A 21,857-nucleotide genomic window follows, 5' to 3' on the forward strand; every position below is an offset into this window, starting at 1 on the left:
TGTCCACGTGTTTCAAATCGCTGCTCATTTGTACAGAGAAGGGTTTGAATCACAAAGCTGAAAAATTGTAACCTTCTGAAATCTATGTACCCCAAGTTGGTTTACCTGGTTTGCTCCAACATCTGAGTAGGAAGGGATTGCTGCAGTTAAGTGGTCATATTTTATTTACATCAGACAAAAAGTCCCTGCCCATGCCTTCCAAACAGACAGCTGGTTTTGCAGTGGCGTCTTCATAAGACCATACTTGGATTATATATGCCTGATTATTATGACGTCTCATTTTTAAACCTTTGAGCTAAAGTTATTTTATTTTTTATTTTTTTTTTTTAGCTCTCAATTTAGCATATTATTTCTTGGCTTAGAGCTTACTGTTGTGTTGTTTCTTCTTGAGGTTTATAGATGTGTATAAAAGATGGAACACAAGCCCTTTATAGATTGCATTCAGCCTATACTTTGGCAGTGAAATCAGTATAAGTTTTATCAGAGCAAATGCTGAGTTAAAGACTTGAAGCTTTATTCCATTACTTGCCATTTGCCCTCCCACTAGCATAATTTGCTGAGACTTAACAAATGATGTTCTCTCAATAGCTCATAGCAGTCATTCTCAAGCCTTGGATTTAAATAAATCTTTCTTAATAAAACTTTTGTGTTTTTTTCTTAATCAGATGAGAATTGGAAATGATCACTTAGATTTTTAATTTATTTTAATTCTATTTAATTAAATTCCTCAAAATGGGAAACCATATTTAATGTAGTGATTGGAAATGATTTTGTAAACATTTGCTTTCATTATATGTTAACTCCAGACTAGTTCCAAGTGCCAGCATGCCTCTAGTACTTGGAATCAAAACCACTCTGGATATCCAACTTTCCTGGGGTGTTTACATGTGTCCCATTCAATGCAGAGACAGATAAATATCCCTTTATAACAGAAAAGCCTCATCCACATGGAAATAAGCAATTCAGCTAACACATTTTATGTTAGTAATATTTGCTTTCTACTTCTTGGCCATTCATCCTGTGATTTCAGTTGAACTCTTACAGAAACAGTTTTCTCTCTGGCTATTAAGTGGGATTGCAGTCATCAACTTTCAATCAAAGTTGATCACAGTTATTATTAAATTGCTAACTAACACTGTGACCCTGATTTCGTACAGCCCTCAGTTTCATTTCCAAGGTTTCCTCCTCTCTCACCTTCAGAGAGCTCCAGAGGATCCATCCTCCCTACGTGAAACATAAATGCTGCCATTAAAATCTGCAGCCCAGTGCACTTCCCCCTCTTTGAGACTCCTGACAGGAGAATCCAGCTCACCAGGCTGTTGGTCTGTCCTTAACCCTTAGGAGGATACCAAACAGAGATCTGTCCCAAGCCAGATCTCCACTTGTGACTGTGGTGTCCCCAAACTGAGATGTTGCATCTCAACCCCCAAATGCAGCCCCCCCATAATTTGTACTTTGGCTGTTTGGAGAAAGGAGCAAGAATACTGAATTTTCTTTTTGGCCTGTAATATTTCACCAATTGAACTGCAATTTTGTGTGTTTGCTCTATTTTGGAAGTGAAAAGACTTCATAAAATGTGACTAAGCTTGGTTCAGCTTGCAGGTATTGCTATATAAATACTAGCTTCCCAATATAAAAAATACTGGGTCAGCTATCAATACCTTTATTTTTGTTGCTTTCAGCAGTGCTCCCTCATTTATCCTGTTGAAACCAGTGGGAGCACTGATGGAAAATGAACTACTTAAACCGCTAGAATCTAAATACACAAGACAATATTTTTTACACTAACAAGGAAATTATTATTATTTGCTCAATCCCTTTTCAGTAGAAACATCTAACAAACTGTTAGGATTTTCCTTTCTTTGTACAGAAACCACCAGCTATCTTTTTGAAGAATATAACCCATGTAACTTGTGAAATTTAGTGAATGTAGTTGCTAAAATATAATTTTCTCAGAGTAAGAGGCCTACTGAACTATCTTTACATATTAACTTGGTGTAACACTTTTAAAGGAATTATTGTGGTGTGTGAAGAAAATACCATGTGTGTAGTCACAGAGTCCCCATCTTTATTTTTACCAAGTTGTTTGTAATTATTCAGATTTGTTCCTGCCATTACCAAAGCTGTACTTGGGCCATTCACAGCAACTCTAAAAGAAATGGCCAGCAGGACACTTGTTTACACCAGGCAGCCTGGAAAGCTGATTGTTGTTGGACCACATATTTCCAAGAAGATTTGATATTGGTTAAAGTAAGCTGTCCCTCTACCATGAAAAAGGCCAAGGGTAGATCTGGAAAGCTTTTCCCGTGTTGTGCTACAACTCTTTGTGCTGTTTTCCAATTGACATGTGAGAAAGATGGAGGTTTTAGTAAAAGTAAAGTATGATTTCATGCAGGAGCTATCTGTCCCTGAATGAGTCATCCATAGTATTTTAGTGGCCATGCCTTGCTACTTTTGTGTTTTCTGTCTTTTGTGCATGTATTTATTTTTCTCCATTTTGTACACTTTGGAACTTAATCCTTAAGTTTTAGTGTATAGGTATTTAAACTGTTATAAAAATAGAATTTTGTCAGAACACTAACCACAGTGGGTTGAATAGTCAGTAATGAAATTTGGTCTGTGCTAATGGGCTGGCAAGAAAATTTAGACAGGAAAAGTGCCATTTATTTACCTTGATATGAAACCCCAACATTTCCAAAATAGACTCAATTTTGCCCCTGCTGAATAGCAAGCAGCTGAAATAGTGGTTCGAGACTGAGTTTCTCTCTTCAGGTGTAGAAGTAAGATTTTCTGGCTTAGTCATCTCTGCAATTAAATACCTTTGCAACTTTGAGTATTTTTATCTGACACAGGCAAAGAAGGAAGTAAAAAATACCAAATCATTGTACATGTTGTTTAAACATTCAAATTTGTTCTTTTTTTTTTTTTTTTAATAAGATGTCTTCAAATTTTATGGTTTGCCAACTGTTAGAGACCAGTCTGGAAAGGCCTCCATTGTGGTGGACAAATACCACTGTGCAATCACTTGTGCATTCTGGTACAGGCATAAACAGTTCCGCAATTATCCACTATTATTGTGTAAATCTAGCAAAAACAGAGTGGGATCCTGAAGAAACATGCCCTGTGTTAAATCTTTTATCCATAAACTAAATGTTTGCTATTTATCTGATCATATTTTCCGTAATTTTGTCCTCCTTACCTGGAAATCACTGATATTGATGAGAATAGCACACCCTGAAAAATTTACCTTTCAAAGGGAAATATCATGTGTTGAGGACATTATTTCAAGCTTAGACTTGAAGTATGATTTTTACAGAACTACATGAATTTTAAACCTGAGAATCCAGAGATGTCTATAATGCCTGAATATTATGCTCCATAATCCTTGTCTAGTGGATTATGGAGCTACTGGATGAATTTGGGCATCAGATTGTGTGCACATACATTAAGTGGATATTCATATCAGTTATATTTTACTATTAATTTTCTTATTTTTATCAATGATGCTGAGAAAAGTTGACTTGCATAGAGAATTTTCATCAGTGCTGATGGATTTCTTATTTGGATTTTGCAAAATGAAAGCTTTTGGGTTGATCTTGGCTAGGCACTTTACTTGTCTTTACTTCCTCTTCCATGATCTTGGAAAATACATGAAAAAAACCCCTTAATAGCATCCTTTGTTTTCTCTCTTTGGATCAAACAAAGTGGGAATTCCTCATTCTGTAAAAGGTGTCTTCAAAAAGCTTACTAAGGATAAGAGACGTGTCTTTATTGAACTGTTTGAATATTTGAATATTCATGTTCAAAAGGACCAGGTTCTCCTTTCCTAACCGTGATTTCATGGGCCTGTTCTAATTTAGCAAGCATGTTGGTCCTTTTCCATCTGAACTCCAGACTTTCTAGGGAAGTGCTTTATGGATTAGAGCAAGTGAACCAACCAACAGTTTGCAGAGGTGATATACTTGTTTCAGACAATGCACATGATCCCCTAGACTTTCCAGAGGATACCTGTATGTATTTGGAGTGTCTCTGTGTGCTGCTCGTGAATGTCAATGCAAATTAATTTTTGATAGCCAGGTAGCATCTGATATATGTGACATTTTCGGTCTTGCAGTGGGTGAAGTGCTGGGACAAGCCTGACATGCCACAACAAGTGGTCTGCAAAAGGTTATAAGGTCCATAATGAAAACTAAATTCCTTCACAAATTTGCACCAACGTTTATTTTGTTTTCTACAAGCTGAATGCTGCACTAGCAACTTCCCTTCAAATGCAGTTAACTTTCTAGAGAAAAAAATAACAGGAATACTTCCCTTGCCCCCTTGTGTTTTGATCTGTCTAGTTAGCCGTTTATGTGAAGTCAATAAAACCTGCTGTAGGCCTAAATAGAACCAGAAATATTACAAATGCATTTTCTGTTTTATTTTTATTCCATATTTTAACTATCCACAAAACTGGCAATATAAAATATAAAATTCATTAATTGGACAAAACCTCATACTTGCTAAGGCAGTTGTTCTGCCTCCTTTCCATAAATCTGTATAATTTGTGTGGAGTTTAAACTCGTCTCATCTCCTTTGTGGACATTGCAGTCTTTTGTGCAAGGAAAAGGAGGGTGAATGTGCTGCCTGATGGAGGCAGGACTAGGGGAGTCTTTCATACAGCAAAGGAACATTGTGCTGGACCATGCATGCATCCAGACGAGCAACATGAGAGGTTATCAGGAGGAAGAACATTCCTACTTACTCCACAGATTTGCCTTATCTTCTTGTTTCCGGCCTAAACAATAGATTTAGTGTTCCTTACTGAGAGCATGAAAACCCCTGCATGGAGCCTGATGGATGTGTGCCTCATGTACTGTGAGAGGATGTTGCTCTGTTGAGGAAAAACGCTTTTAAAAATTACTAAGTTGCTTTTGTACTGTCCTCAAAGGCAAAAGTGCAGAAGTATGTAGTATTCTAATTCTTCCTTGAGAAAAGGGATTATGGAAATTCAGGCTTTACATCTGAAAAATATTAAAGATGTACTTTTCATCTTCATTGTAAGACCAAGTTTTAAGAAAAATACAAAGTAGTTTTTGTTAGAAAGAGTTAAATGTATGAAAGCTGCCCATTTTAAAGGCAACTAAATAAGTTCATCTCTGTACCTGGTCTAAGATCTTGTTCTCTGTGATGTTTGATTCTTCAGTGAATACAAATTGATGGAGTGAAAAATTTGTTAATGTTTATTTGCTGAAAATCCGAAGATAAAATTTCTATTCCATGTCACCTCTCTTTCTGTTTGTGCCTCTGTCGCTCCTACTGCGTTGATGAGGTGCTGCTACCAGTGGGATGAGATACAGAGTCTTCTAATTTCCTGTCTTAGTGAATAAATACATTTGCAACATCCCTAGTAGAGGCTGCCTCCTTCTCTAGTGCTGGTAACAGTGCTGATCTCAGACTGCTGTGCTTGAGGATGATCTGTCACCACCTCCTCCTGCACAGTCCCCAGCCCCAAGTTACCCGGCTTGCTCACTGTTGCTCTTGCTCCTCCTGTTACATTGCACAGCTACTTCTTAATCTGTTCCAGACTGGAGCAAAGATTTGTGTCTCGTGGTGTTGTTGATGGTTAATGCTTTTGAGTGTTTCTTCAGAACACAAGTTTCTTCAGGGCTCTGAAGATGGGTATTTTCAGCTCATAAAGTAGCAGGAATATTATTCTGCATTGTGAGAATATTTTTTGGCAAGACTATTATTTAGCTTCTTAATATTTAAATGTATGGCCACTCTAATTGCTCCTAAATTTTAAACAAGATATATTTCATGGAATCTAATATACACACTAACATTTCTAGGCATACCATAAAGGAACAAAAAAAAGTACAGTAGTTTTTTGTTTTTTTTTTTTTTTTTTTCCAAAATCTTTAACACTCCTAGCCTGGCATTATTAAAAACTAAAATAGAAGAGTAATTTTGGAAAGTGAAGTGTGTGAGAAATTCTTGTGGTTGAGTTTTTGAGGACAAATCTGAGAACTTCTCTTTTTAGCTGAAATTGTGAAAGCAGAGATGCAGTGAATGTTGCAAGTATGACTGGGAGAATGACAAGTCTGAGCCAGAGAAGTTCAGGAAGAACTTTGCTGTTGGGTGATATCACAAAATTGGGGAGAATTGCCATTTCTCCTTGCTTTTTGATGCATTTTTAAAAAATTTTGTTTAAATAAGCATTATCTATCAACAAAGGAGATGAACCCTTCTATGTTTTTGACTGTATAACATCTGATACATGTGGTCTTGGTACCTGTGTTTTGGCATACATGACTTGTTTTGCCATAATTTCATTTCCTTGCTCATTCTTGCCTATGTTGACCTGAAAATAAGATCTTCTTTTGTTTATTAGAAGCATTGCAACCTCCATTCTTTAAGAAAAGATTAGATTTAATTTAAAGAGCAGTGAATGTGCATGAATACACACATACCATTAACCTTATTTAACTGTGAAGTAGATTCCTTCCTCCTCGGTCATTGCTGGCCTAACACTTTCTCTGGTTTTAAAGTTATACTGTTTTCCATTAGCTGAGGATTTATCCAGGAATAATTTGTCCTTGCCTGTACTTTCTTCCTTAGTGCTACATATATTGTCCTTATTTGAGGAACTAAAGAAAACTGTAAAACTTAATACATTCATTGCTAAAAAGTGTTGAAGTGACTTGTTCCTGATGAGGGAAATGCTTGATGAAGATTATCTCAGACATGAAGTGTGAATGTTAGAAACATGGAGAGAACTGGACTTAAGGACAAAAGTGCCCATGTAAATCACTGAAACAAAGAAATTCAAATCATAATGCTCAATTTATAAACTGAAGGAGATGTGCAGGCTGTGTTAGTATTACAAATAATGCTCTCAGCTTTTGCCTGCCTGAGATCCTTCTGCCATGAGAGAAGAGCCCACGTTCTGACATTGTTTTGTTTCTTTGCAGGAGTCAGAGAGTAATAAGTTATGTTCCCTATATTCCTTCCGAAATACCTCTACCTCACCAAACAAGCCCGACGAAGGAGGTCGTGACCGCAGCGAGCTAATGACCAGTGTTAATTTTGGAACGCCGGAGCGCCGCAAGGGAAGCCTGGCAGATGTGGTGGACACACTGAAGCAGAAGAAACTAGAAGAAATGACCAGGACTGAGCAAGAAGGTATGCTCTGGATAAGATTGATGCAGTTTCTCCACCCCCCAATCCCGTAATTTTTATAGTGTAAAGGATGTGTTGGGTATTGAGGGCCATAAAACTGCATAATTGGCAAAGGCTAGGATAAAGTTATACACAGGTTTCCATGGCAATAGTAGTTTGAGATCCATTAGGGATTTTAGACAAAATGCCAGTTTTTAAAAACTTTTTAAATTGTCTTGGTTGTGAGTCAAAGCAAGAATGTTGGATTTGGTGAAAACTCAACTCTTACTTGAAAGGTTAGAATGAATTCTTAACTGACTGTGGAGTTGTGAGGGATATGCTTCAGTCATATTTGTTCTCTTTCTTTTAAAAGATAAATGTTTATTTTTAACAATAGGAATGAATAAAACACAAGTTGGTTCGTTTTACCTTAGAAATTCTCATCTTTCATCATTTTAATAACCCAGCATCTGTAACTAGGAGAATGGGAAACAGTTTTAAGTGTAAAAGTACGTAGTTCTGACCTATATAGCTAGAATTACAGAGGAAGAAAAAAAAATTTTTTTTTTTAACAGTCTCCTCAGACATTGTTACAAGTATTAAAACAGAGATAAAAATAAGGACAAATCTTTGAGTGCTAAGGCAGTTTATGTAGCCAGTCCTTTTATTGAGATAATTTCATTGACTTTGCGAAGATTTTGGCCACTGTAGGAAACAAACAGAATTGGAAAGTGAGCTTATCAGTGAATGTGTGCACACACTCAGGGCCCACCATGAAAATTTCTCTCCTTGGTAAGTAGAATGAAATCTCACTTGGTTCTGCAACAATACCTTTTAGTCTGTGAGTTCATACATGAGTTTGAATCAGGGAAGTTGTGAGAGCAGCAGGCTCTGAAATAGAAAAACAGGTGTGGAGGCATCTGTGTGGATTCTCTTAGATATTTTACCAGTTCTGTTTTGTGGCATTAAAAATAACCCAGGAAGAATATTTATAATGTAGCAGAGCCAAAAGGCACTAGAAATTTGTGATTCTTTTTTTCCTTTGAAATATGAATGAGTTCAGAATAATTTTGACTCCTCAGTGTCATGATATGGTCATGGTGTACTTCAAACACTGAACCCTTGGCCTCATGTAGCAATGCAGATTTCAATTAAAATTGAAGCTGATACAATGATATGTTTAAATATGGGATAAAATCATGTAGTGATGGAAATAGGCTTCCAAATTTCTTGGCATAATTGTTAAATGCCAATGTGTTCTATAGGTGTCCTTTCTGAAGCTGGTGAAACATCTCTGAAGAGAGAATGTCCCAGATTCTTTACTACCATCTGTCTGTTTTCAGCTGTAAAGATCACTCTTTTAAAAATTGCTTTCTTAGATTTGGTGGTTAGGCTAGGAAAACTATTTTAAATATTACTTTGGCGAAGTTGTTTTCTGCAGTCAGTAGCAGTCGTTCGACACCCCATGCTAATCAAAGGTCTTGGCTCGTACTTTGCTGCGGGAGTGCTCAAGTTGCTGTTGATTACATTGACACCACAGCTAAGCCTTTTCCAGGGGTGTACTGGATGGTGTACTAATAAAAATGTGCATCAAAAAGTTTAAACATGGTATCTATCTGTGGGGATTCAAGCATTTCACAGCTTATTTTTGTATGGGTTCTCAAGAATTTTCTGCACTTCTCCCATATTAGTATACACTGGTTGTTTTAAGATTGCAGAGCAGAGAGATCCCTCTCTCTGAGTCAGAGCCTTCCACACTATGTGTTCTCATCAGCTGAAATAAAGGTCATTTTTGATCTATAAAACAATCTTGCCTTTTATGGACTACATTATAATGGAAAGCTATTCTAAAGTCTGCCTGTAAGTTCAAAGGTATTGGACCGTATCTTTGTGTTTAGGCTAGGTTAAGATTAGATATTAGGAGACAAATCTTTGCTGTGAGGGGGGTGAGGCTCTGGCACAGGTTGCCCAGAGAAGTTGTGGACATCCCTACCTGCAAGTGTTTAAAGTCAGTTTGGATGGAGCTCTGAGCGACCTGGCCTGATGAAAAGTGTCTCTGCCTACAGCTGGAATTAGATGATCTTTAAGATCTCTTCCAACCCAGGCTGTTCTGTGATGATTTTATGGTTCTGCATTAAGTTCTTTTCCATTTATCCACCATTTTCCACCGGGAAAAAAGTTACTTCTGTTTAACAGAAAATAATTAATGAACATCTGACTGGTACCATATAAACGAATGCAGAAAAATAATAGGAGGATTGGAAATTTTTCAGGATGTTACACTTAGGAAGTTCAATGTTTCTAAACTTCTGTGTAGGCCAGGAATATCAAAATTCTTAGAACATATTTGAATACCTAATTCAGTATTCAGAGGTTTCTCTGAATTAAAAAGAACTATTCTCCATACTTTTTTGATTAAAATAAAATGTTTTAAAAATAATTTCTATTTTTACATTGAACTTAGTTTTAGCTCTGAGCAGTCAGTTGGAGAAATGAAGTCTGAGATTATGAAATTGTTTTGCCATCTTAAAGTGCCTTTTGAACCACCTAATTAATAGCCTGATCACATACAAACCACACATGATGCTCTTTAACATCCATCCTTTAAAATATGTTTCCATGAAGTTCTTCTCTTAAAATGGCATGCAAACAGTGCAACTGAGGAGCTCTTTGTGTTCTTAGTCCTACCCAGTCACAAATTGCTTACCTAAATGGAAAAGTACCTGATTTTTTAAGAAATAGAGAGAATAATATAATTGATGCAAGGAATGAAGAGGGGAAAAGATATGTGTTTCTACAGAATACTGTGGTGTGGGGCTTTAAGTCCTGTATATCTCCTTTGAAAGAGTGTAATAGTTCATGTTAGCCTCATTTATAGGGATGACCTCCTTGACACTGATGTAGCAGTGGGATTTGGGCTAACATGCAGTCATATGTCAAGTTAATTGTAGAGTTAAATCTGGAGGAAAGAACTCAAGAATTCCAGTCATCAGATCTAACCCCCACACCAGCACAGTGAAAAGTCTCTTAATATTGTTACATAGTGACTTTCTGGTCCATCTGTATCATCTGAATTTGAGAAATACAGGTTGTTGAGGTCAAATACTTAAATACTTTGTGCTATACACTCAGATATTAGGTGTCTGGTAGGATTGTACATACTCCTTGTGGTCTGTGTTGTACCTCATAACACTGGAAAAGAAATATATACTGGAAGACTTTATCGTGTCTCAATGGATATATTTAATCAGAGTCCTTTGGCTCCTGAAAATAAGTTGTCTAATGAGAATTTCATCTGAGCAGCTGTGACTGAGGAGGTCAACAGGCATTGCCTAAGAGAATATGGCCCAGCTGGTTAAATCTGGTTGTTGTAGTGATTTAAATGGTCAAGTGCTGCTTGTAATCCAGGACCGTCTGTTTGTAAAGGGAAGAGTGAGTGCTTCAGCATAATGTACAGCTGTTTTAATCTTTCTTTAATAATAGTGCTTCAGCCAGTGTCATGTCTTGTGTATGGTGTGGGAACACGGGTGCCTCACACAGGAATATACCTTAGGTTGTTTTTAGCTTTGTTTGTAGTCTGAACATAGATTAAAAACATTACAGGATAGACAATGTATTTTTTGACTTTGTGGTCCAGTATTTCCATATTTTTGTACAGTAGAGGGACTCCTGTGTCTTAATTTGTAATGATTTGGAAATGAGAAAATTGTAATTGAAAAAGAAAAGAATGCTACAGATATTTAGAGTTAATTTGAGTATGTAAAGACTTTGCTGACATGTGTTCTCATAAGACAGAAGAGGTCAGAAATGAACAGGTGTCTAATTTAATCAACAACATTAGACTCTAGGGCCTCTTGGATAACTTCAGTATATTCATCTTAGTTATTCTGTGAGCTGAAGGATTGTTTTACGTGTCTTTTTCTTTGGCACTATCCTACAGTACAATCAAGTATTAAAGCTCTTCACAGCTCAAAATGAAGAGTTTATGTTAGACAGTGCAGTCTAACTGCTTCTCTCCTATTCTATCCCCTTTAAGTAAAAGACTTTTCTTTTTGCATACTGCTTATGTTACTTTTGTGAGACAGATTTACAGCCTGGGCTGTCTGAATTCTATGCTGAGAATTGGCTTCCAGACAACTCTCCTACTGTACTTCATCATAAGCCTGGAGGAGCAATAATTAGTAGTACCCATCTTGTCTGTAGAGAGGAGAGCAGATTTCCCCCTTTCAGATCTGGAATGCTGGGTTGGCAGGTCAGCTGGCACTTCTGAGCTGGAAACTGGGCATGTCATTTCTGCTAAGTGCTAAGCCCTCATTACTCAGGGCCTGGATTCCTAATTCACTTTTGACCTTGATTCTGAGCAATGTATACAGTATCATTTTTCAACCAAGCTTGGTTCACAATTCTAGCACGAGCTTTTCATGAAGTGCTTCCCATTCTTGTTTCCTCCTTGAAGACCACAGTTGAACATTCAGAGATCAAAGATTTCTATGTATGCATGGTGGAATAATGAACATCTATAAAAAGAGTAGTATATTCATAAATTTCCATCTATTCTCTGTCATGTGCACCTGTTTGTGCTCTCTCTCAGTGGGGGAATATATGGGTGGATATCTAAATTAAAAATTAAGGGTTCACATGTATTATTCTATATGCAGTAGGGAAAATCTTACTGCATTACTCAGTAGTGGTGGTTTTTCTGATTGTGTGTTTTGTTATTTTTTTTCTGCCAGCTTCATGAGATAATAACAACTGGACACTTTCTGTTATATTAACTTAAAATAGATTAACACGTCCCCTATAAAGCTTTCTATCATTCCAATAATTATACTGGAATATAATATAAGTATATTGAAGTATTGCATGCACAAACCCACAAATTTCCTGCTAATTTCATTGGGGAATTTCCTGCTAATTTCAGTGGGAAGTAAAGAAACTTAAACTTTCACACACTGTGTTTTATAAGTGGGCATTGGCAAACAAACAATTTTGGTTGCAATTGTTTATTTTTTAGGCTTTGTGGTTTTGTTTTTGTGGTTTTTTATAGTGGTTGTTTTGGGTTCTTTTTAAAAAATCTGTGTGTATTATATTGTATTAAACTAATTGAGAGTTTCCATTTTGTATCCTTTATTTTAAGCTGACCCCAGCTGAGAACAGAGTTCAGACATGTATACTTTTGGTTTTTAGTATAGTTTTAAGCACAACCTTTGAGGACCTTACATGTCAGGAGTTTTCTTTGGTATATCAGTCCTAGAAATGAACTGCCGACCAGTTGTAGTCAGTGAATATTTAAAAATGCCTTTCAGAATTTTTGCACAGATCTAATTTATCTGTCTTGTGGTGTGCTGGATACTCACACTTTGCACTGATGAAGGCATGATCCCTGACTGTCCTAACACACTTGGTGTTTGTAGACCCCTGTTCGTTCTTCCATTTAATTTTCTGTTATGGATACAGATATTTTGGTCAAGACTTCAAAAATGTTGCTGGGTTTTGGTATTAGGATTATCCAAAGTAATCAATAAAAATGACTTATTACTACTGTTCTATTATTTGTGATACCCATGAAATTTGCAAATCACTGCCATTTCTCTTTAGATATGAAAAAGCTCACCTTCCTCAAATCTTTTCATCACCTTTGAAAAAACCTCCTCATCATGTTTTCGTTTTCTTCTTAAAAATCACTTTTGCATAGAAAATTCAGTAACAGTTACACGTATAGTTAATTTAATACTTATCTTTTATTTGCTTTTTGTTGGGAGCTATATATAGTAGCATCTAAGGAAGATAATTTTTCTTCTAAGCTCCAGACATGCTTCCAAAATAAAAATAAAATGAGCAGAAAGCCCAAATGTCCAGAAAATAAATAGATGACTCAGACCAAGTTAAAGGAGAGATATGAAGCACATTTTCCTAAATTGCTGTTTTCTTCCATTATTTACCTCCTTACCATATAATTAAATGCAACTTATTATTTATCTCTGTTTTTTATTTTAGTTTTTTTAAAAATTCAATTTATCGTGGTAAAATAACTTTGGTCACTCTTTTTCATTGCAATATATACTGATGTTTTAGAAAAAAATGTTCTTCTATCTATAGAGGTTTTATAGATCATAAAATTTCTAAGGCTTCATTTTTTGAAGTCTGCAGTGAATTCCTATGTCTTAATGTGTTAAGTTAAAGTAATTTTGGATCTTTTTTGGAACATTGCCACAAAGAAAGTGTTTTCTATGGTTATTTTCCTAGTAACTAAAAGAAGATGCAACCTATTTTCCTTCTCTCTGTTGTATTTGATTTTTCTATCAGAAATTCATTCCATTAATGTACTTTCATTTAATGACATTTAGAATGCAACATACATTTAATTTTTTTTTTTTTTTTTTTTTTTTGTGAAGAGAGAGTCTGTGTAACTAAACTGTGTCTGGCCATTAATATTTTGTCTCATATTTTTACTTATCATTCTGACTGAGAATTTAGACCTTTTTGATTATTCACTTTCTTATATCCTTTAAATTTTTCAGAATGGTATTTTGTGATTAAATGTTATCCTACATTTTTTATTTAAGAAACTGTCACATATTGTTATCTTTCCACCTCACCTTTGTATTTACCTGGCTACCTGAACTATGGTCTTAAACAGTGCTGTAACATTTGAGAGTCTAATCATTACTCACAGGTTCTGTGGGAATATAGGAATTTTTCAGGACTTTTCAGTATGTCTCATGTTACATTTGGAAACTTCCATTCCATTTTCTTGGTTCTGGAATTTGTTCATGGCACACAAATGGAGAATAGCACAGACTTTTATGTGGTTATGGAGAACAAGATCTACATGAATAGGTTGATAGATTAGTTAGGCATCTGCTTTGCTCAGAGATTTTCATGTCCCCTCTTAGCTCTTATTCAGGATCATCAGCAAGAAACTGGTGAGTCTGATGGTAGAAAAAAAAACAAAATTAAAAAATACACTTTGGTTACAGTCAGACATCTTCCTTGGTGTAGGATCCATGGGATTTTATGGAACTTCCACTTTCCTGGAGGTTCAGTTTCCCAATGCAGGTTGTTCTCTTTTTGAGGCTTTGTAGCTGTGCCTCTCTACAAAATTGTTGCTTTTGCTGGTAAACAGAGTTGATCCTGATAGGGGAAGAGTTTGAAATTCAGGACTCAATTCTGAAGATTGGACCATCCATTCTAGTCATGAAAATTTTTTATTTTTATGCAGGTATTTGGTTTCACTGTTTTGAGATTCTTATATTACTTTGAAGAGACATCTTTATTAAACCTAGAATATGTGAGATGAGTAAAATCCTTTTAATTGGAACAAATGTACCTTGACCCTCTTCTCATTATCCCTGAACTTAAGCTGTAGACCAGGACAGATTATACTGAAAAAGGCTGAAATCTTCTCTTTGCCATCCTCTACTGACCATTCCAGTCAGTTCCTCCCCAGAGATGTGTTTTCCAATGTCTTACTTCAGGGGTCATCTCGTTTTTCCCACTTTAATCCCACTGTAACTCCTCAATTCTGACATTCTCCAATATTAGATACAATTTAACTTGGTTTTTATTGTGTTACAAATTGGCCCAATGCTTCCATCCTATATAATTTTCTGCACTATGTTACTCTACACTTCTGTCTTCTTTAAAGATATGGTCAAACATCTGCAATCTTTACACTGTTTGTTTGTTATTCATATTGTGAAAGCATTATTAAAAAAAACCCATATCTTAAAAGTGAACTTTTTCCTAGGGACAGTTGAAAAGGCAAGATCAGTATGAATAGGCACAACTGACAATGAGCTCTGTGGCACAGAGTACAAGTGAGTAAATAGCTGTAAAAATATGGAGACTTGCTTCAGTTGCATTATCTTGGCAGCAGAAAAATAAATTCAAACTTCATTGGTTTCTGATGTTCTGTGACACAAACAATGTTATGATCAGATCATGCTTTAAAATGGCAATTGAAGTACATTTTGTAGTCATCAGGTTAATGGTAGGAATTGGAGCTAGACTGTGATACTTCCCTTCCTAAAATTGCTAATGTAAATAAATATAAGGATACAAGGGAAAAAATTGGACTTGAACATGGCTGATCTTGTATTGCATTGTATTGCATTCTGGAGGGTGAATGACCTCAGATTTCTTTGGTGATGGACATTAGTTTTAGTTGGTCTTACTTGCTTTGCCATTCCTGCTGTTTTGCAACAGGGCCTAAAAGTGCTTTAAGTGCTTGTGACTGGGGTAATGAATGAAAATATCTTCCCAGCACTGAGAGTATTGCATTAGACTGAATAGTCACCTTACTTGTAAAAGCACTATTAGAGAGGGGCAGCTGTAAGTAAGGATAACGATTTGTGTCCAGTGCTTATTTACTGAAAATTGTAAATGTATTATTTATTGAGAGCTCTCCAGACAGTGCTTGTCAGAATAAAAATGTCAACTCTAAGCAAAATGTTATAATACATAATAAAAATGCTAGGTACACACTTCGGAGGTACAGCTAATTAGATCTGCTTTTCTTAAAGAAATGACAGTAAAAATGCTCAGCAGCATATACATTTTAAATGCTGATATATTCCTTATTTTTCTATACAGTATTTGGTTTAGATACCTTATAATTATTTAAAAATAATTTTGACAACTTTATTTGGTTGCCACAGGAGAGACAGAGGCACTTGCTGCCTGGCTGCATGAGGCAGCTGCATGCTCAGGCTTTCTTGTTCATCCAGTGGAGAGAGTAGCTACTCTCACTTCTGTGTTTCAGTCAGAAACTCCAAGATGCCACTTTGTCTGTGAGGGAAACCTGCCTCCAGTGGAAGCAACAAACAATTATTAAGATTAGTCTTCAGCCATGCTAATTAACCCCAAATAAATATTCTTAACAGGCAGCCTAAGTCCATTCAATGTCAGTGTTGCTTTTTGTCTGTTATTAAATATGAGTAGGAATTAGGGAAAAAAAATAAGCAGCTAATTTTTTTTCTATTTAAAATATTACTTCATTTACATTTCATGTTTTTTTTTACAATTTTATTTTCCCTGAAATTTGCAATGAGAAGAATTAGAGATTAAAAATTTGGAAGTCTTTCTAGAGTATTTTGCAGTGTAAGGGAGAAAATTGGAGTTTGAATTTCTCCTTTCTTATGAAGAACTGCTCAGTTCAGCATTGTAAAATTTAGGATTTGGAGTGGCTGAGGTGGGCAGGCACTGCCTCTCTGCACAGGGCAGGATTGCCTGCAGCAAGTTGTTCATAGCCATGTCCTGTCCGTTTTTTAATATCTCCAAGGCTGTTAATCCCACAGCTTGTTCAGTGTTTGGCCATCCTTACAATAAGCAAGGATTTCTTTTGGTTCAAGGGAATTTCCTGTTTTCCCTTTTGTTCTCTTTGCCTGTATGCGAGCACCACGGAGAAGAGCCTGGGTCTGTCTTTATTCTTGCCATCAGATATTTATATATCATCCCCTTCAGCCTAAACCCTCACAGTGCTCCCAGCCCCTCTTGACGTGACAGATGCTCCAGTCACTTGGTTGCCCTGTGGCCCTTCCTGGGCTCTCTCCAGTCCCATGTCTGTCTTGTTCTGGGGAGCCCAGAACGGGACACTGCACCCTAAGTGTGGTCCAAAACAGGTTTTATTTTAAGGCCATTAGTTCTGCACTGTAGACTGAGCTAGTACCTTTAAAGCCAAGAGGAACTTTGTCATATTACAGTCTGATAATTCCTGAACCTCTGCTCAAGCCCTGGCTGAGCCCTGCTCATCAGCGTCATTTGAGTTTTAGCCCTGCGCCCGTGCTCGCACTTCCCTGTGCGTGGCTGATGAGCACAAAGCAAAAACCAAGAATAAAAACACATTTCAGTGTTCTGAACGGCATATTTCCGTGTTTTACCAGTATATTTTGGACTGTGAGGAATCCTAATTCCCATTTGTAGTCAGGCTTCTTCCTTATTTGCTCATTGTCACATTGATCTCCAAAATGAAGCAGTTGTTAATGTGTCAAAATCCACCCTCTTCTGTCCTGCTTTAGTAACATAAAGAAGTGGTAGTGTTTTTGTAAAGCTCAGATTGTGATATTCCTGAAAAAAAAAAAAAAAGTGCAATAGTCCTTGTTAAATATAGTCTTGAGGGCAAGTACTGTGTAAACATCTGCAGAGAGCTCCTGTTAGCATTGCTCTGTCCTGACTAGCAGCGCTCACTCTGTTGCAGTCTTGGGTCTGTCTTTAGCATGGGCTGCCAATCAGTAAAGCTGTGCCAAAATGTCTTGTTCTACAGCCTAGCATTTTGGAATGTATCTAATAGCTGTTTTCTTTTATTAATCATAATATATTTTTAGTTTTACTTACATAGGTGCCCAGAGTTCCTGGGCACAGTGCCCTACGTATGAATGGCTGTTTATTTTCATCTTCCTTTTTGTTAACTGCTTTACTTAATGCTTTACATAACCATTTGCCATATTTTGACATGAAGCTATAATGCACTGCTGCCTGCTCACATTTCTTAAAGAACTTGATGTGACATCACCCTCTACGGTAAATCATGATCTTCACTGAACCTAAAAAACCCCATCTTGAATACTCTTCTGTCTTTTATTTGTTTGAAAATGTTGAAGCAAGCAGGCTCTTTCACCCATCTGGAAGAAGCCTGAACACTACAGCTTAGAGAGCCTGCAGTGCCACCAAAAAAACATTAAGGGCTCTGTACTGAATTTCCTAGTCTAACACCACCTTAAGAATGAATTCTGTTTGCATTTATAGCTGTGCTATGTGTGTTACAGGATATGCATGAGGACAGGATTCGGCTCTTTCTACTCTATCTTAAAATTTACCTGCATATTCAATATTTAAAACAGCTCTGCTTCTCAGTGTAAGTCTTAGCAGTGCTTATCGTATCTTAAATATGTAACAAGCAGATTACTTTTAAATATTTACAGTGAAACAAAAACTAACATATCGGGCAGAGGTTTGTTAAAATGTCAGAAGAACTTGCCATAGTGAAAAATAAATATTGAACCAAGTTTATTCCTGAGGTGACTCTATTAATTTCAATAGAATTACTGCAGGAGATGTTCTGGAAAAAAAATCTGTCAAGATTTTGTATCATAATTTAAATTTTTTTTCACAGAACTTTGAATAGCCCAGAAATAATTTTATAGGTCTGGCATGCACATGCATCACTAAGTAAAAATAAGCTTCTTTTGCCTCAGCCTCTGTTCCCTCTGTGGACTGTTTGTGGTTTTAGCTGTTTAAATGGGGTTGTTGCAGCTTTGCTAATAGCTTTTGTTACATCTGCAGTTATACTTGTAATTAAAAATTTAGTTGGAGCATTGGTTCCACTAGGTTTCAGTGTATCTGGTGTTCCTGTGATATAATAACTAGACAAAGAATCATGTCTGTTGCCCTTTTGTGTCTGTGTATCAGGTAACACAACAGACAGTGGCCAGACATATGACCTCAAAAATCAAACCAATTTGTTAATGAACTAACAAGGCAATGTAATAAGCATCTCTATTCAGTCACTTTCCCCAGCTTTCGGTTGTTCCTTAGAGCAAGGGTAGCCAGTGCTGTATCAACAAATTATTTGATGACAATAATTTGGCTGATGAGAATACAAGGGAAAAAGCCACAACCTAATTAGAAAACACTGTACATTAGGTGGCAAAACATGGCTAATGTTTTATATCTAATTGTAAAACTGCAATTTGCAACTTTTGCTAGTTAATGATTTTTACACCCCCCCTTCCTCCTTTCTGCACAGAAAATCATTTAAAAAAAGGCCAAAAAGAGACTACAGGATTTGAAACACAGTGGCCCTGAAGTGATGGGAAAATGGCCAAGGTGTCACAGCTAATTTCTGACCCTGCTTTATGAGTTCTGCTGTTCCTTATTCCCCTTGTCAGTCTGTGAATCCCTGAGGCTGTACACACTGGCCTAACATCACTCAACTCCAGTTTTATATCCTCTTTTAATAATGTTGAGTCTATTCTGTCCAACTTTGATTCAGACAACCTGCTTGTCTTGAAAAAGTGATATATTTAATCAGTGGCTCTGTCTCCAGCATAGCTCCCACTGCGTGAGACTAGAGCCAAAGAGTAGTGCAGTGGCCTGTCACTTCTGTTTGAATAGGTAATGTGGAGCCGCTCAGCCGAAGAGACAGGAGCTGGAACTGCTTGTTAGGACACATGATCAAAAGCCACTCTCTGCTTTCTGCCAATCAAGCCTCATGTCGCCTTGTGGGGCAGACATTAAATAGATTTTTCTGCCGTACACTGTGGGCACTTTGCCAGTCTGACATGTGAACTGTTACAAAAGATACCAGAGTTTCCACTTCTTGCTGGCTGCTTTTAAATATTACCAAGCCCTTGCTGTCCAAAGTAGAATATTTTAAATAATGGATTATGATAAATTTCCACTACAATTAGGCAGTCTCCTTCCTGCTCCCAACTCTTCAGAGGTATTTTGAAAAGCAAAACTGTAACTTGGTGTCTGAAAACAAACAAGCAAACAAAAAACTGTTGAACAAGCCTATGGCACATAGATTTGAACGTGATTATTGTCTGAGCATTATGGTGAGTTGTTGCTTTCACTTGTGTGATTATGAATATTGTTTCTATTTTTGGTATTTTTACATTATTTAATTAGATTTTCCTAGTTGAGATCATAGCACTATTTTATTACTATGTTTATGGGAAGGGATAATAAAATTGGCTTTTTTTTTTTTTTTTTTTTTTGTAAATGAGGTTGAATTTATTTACTGTGTTTATTGGCTGCTGGTGCAAATATAAATGTCTTAAAATGGCTCTGTAGTTGGTTTTAGTTATACTTTCCCTTGGTTTTTTCCTCTTTGTCTATTACCCTCCATAACCACCTCAGCTCTTGTGCCCATGGCAACAACGCTCAGTGGTTGAGGCTAACAAAGATGACATTTAAGCTTTGCCTAAGTAATGAATATTCTTTTGTAACTTCCAGGGCCACTGAATTTATGTCATTTTTTAGAGGTCCCCAGTACCTAGAGAACTGCTTCTATTTATGTACTTGTGGTCATGATACCCAGATATTTACTCCTTTGTGCTTGCCTTTTCTGATATATCTTTTTTCTCTTTATTTTTTTTTCTTTTTTGAGTAAAACTTTTTTTTTAACCAAAACATACCATGGCAATCTAGTGGAATTCATTTAAACAGTGAGCTACACATAAACAGCTGCTCCTTCAATAAGCCATTCTTTATAATACCCTTATTACCTTCTAGTGTCTCAAATTCTGATTAGTCAACAGTGCTGATTACTGTATGGCATTCCACTGCCCATCTTCCTTCTGCTCAGCTGCTCATGTCTTAGCTGTTCTGTGATTACAACACAACTTGTGCATTGTTTCTCCAAGTTGTTCTTCATATTGTATATCTTTTAAAAACCCTCTAAACCCTGTTGAGGAGATGGGGAAAAAAACCCCTAATTTTTGTCACCATAAATTCCCTGAAACTCAGTGAATCGTTTTTGTACCACGGTGATCCTCACAGTCTATGTGCTCTGCAACTTTCTAGTGGGATGGATAAGTTCTTTAGATTTATGATGGTAATCAATAAATAATGTCCAATTAAAAGAACTTTGGAAAAATGACAGTTACTTATTGCAGTATTTGTAATAGAACAGGAGAGACCAAGGACTGTGTTTTTTTTTTAAAATTCACCAAACCCAAAAACCAGACAGTGCTTTGTCCTGGTTGTGCTTTCACAAAAACCAGTGGGTTCAGAAGTGGTTAAGACCAGAGATTTGTCATGAGAAAGGAGTTTGGAAAACATCCCCCCAGTAACAGAAGCTGGGTTTCAGAAAGGTGTGTGGCAGCAGAAGGAATGCACGAAGGGAAAATGGGAAGGGAAGGAATTGTACTGGTGCTGTGGATCTGCAATTTCTGCTCAAAGCAGCAAATACAGGGGTTTGTTAAGGACATACAACTTTGCCAGCTGGTTTATAGGTAAATAGCAGGGCAGTGAGGAGAACACCCTTTCTGTGGCTCTGTAAACCCCCACAGCTTCCTTTGGTGCAGCCCCTTAGAATCAAGTCCTGGTGAGCCTGAAACGCTGACACACTCAAAACGCAACCCCATTAAAGGCCTTAAATCTGTCATTGTGCTCTGGAGCCTGTTCTGAAAATAGCAAAGCTCTTTTTGTAAATTAAAATCGGTGTGAATGGGAACAGATGTTGACATGCTTTACTTTATCTGCAGGGATCCCCGTCAGGGGGGAGAGGGTCACCGAGGTTAGATGGCAGGAATTACTGCAAATGTGCAAAGGACAGGAGAGCCTGATACAGACATTGTCTGTGGTTTTGCTAGAGCAGGAATAGCATCCAGTGGCTACTTCTGGGTGCTTTAATTCCTTGGAGAATGCTGTCCCCTTGTATGGCTGTTCACAAGATAAAGGCAGGGACGCTCAACCTGTTTTACAGACTTGGTGAATTTGGTGAATTCTGGATTCCAAGGGATGCTAGGTGACCCCAATTCCCATTTACTTCCATGTCACCTGAGCTCACTCAGGACCTTGTGGAAGGTGTTTGGCATACCCAAGGCTCAAGTTACAAAAAAAAAAAAAAAAAAAAAAAAATTACATTTAGTCTGATACTGGGTAGTTTTTTTTGGAATTTCAGCACTACTTTTTGAGGCATTGGGTAAACTCTCATGTTGCATTACAGTCATCATCAACTTTTAATAGTTTTTGAAATAAAAATGTAGTTC

The 21,857-nt window shown here is 36.8% G+C and overlaps 1 protein-coding gene across 8 annotated transcripts in view; it reads left to right on the plus strand.

Moving 5' to 3' along the window:
- The window catches only part of SOX6 (SRY-box transcription factor 6), a 370,558-nt gene that overhangs the window by 148,783 nt on the left and 199,918 nt on the right, over nucleotides 1-21,857 (plus strand). For all 8 annotated transcript variants that reach the window (XM_033062597.1, XM_033062598.1, XM_033062599.1 and 5 more), the window contains one exon: nucleotides 6,954-7,164. In XM_033062597.1, coding sequence (XP_032918488.1) covers nucleotides 6,954-7,164 — 211 coding nt within the window. The remainder of the gene's footprint in view (nucleotides 1-6,953; nucleotides 7,165-21,857) is intronic.

The sequence above is a fragment of the Catharus ustulatus genome, chromosome 6 (genome assembly GCF_009819885.2).
Source record: "Catharus ustulatus isolate bCatUst1 chromosome 6, bCatUst1.pri.v2, whole genome shotgun sequence".
Lineage (NCBI taxonomy): Eukaryota > Metazoa > Chordata > Aves > Passeriformes > Turdidae > Catharus > Catharus ustulatus.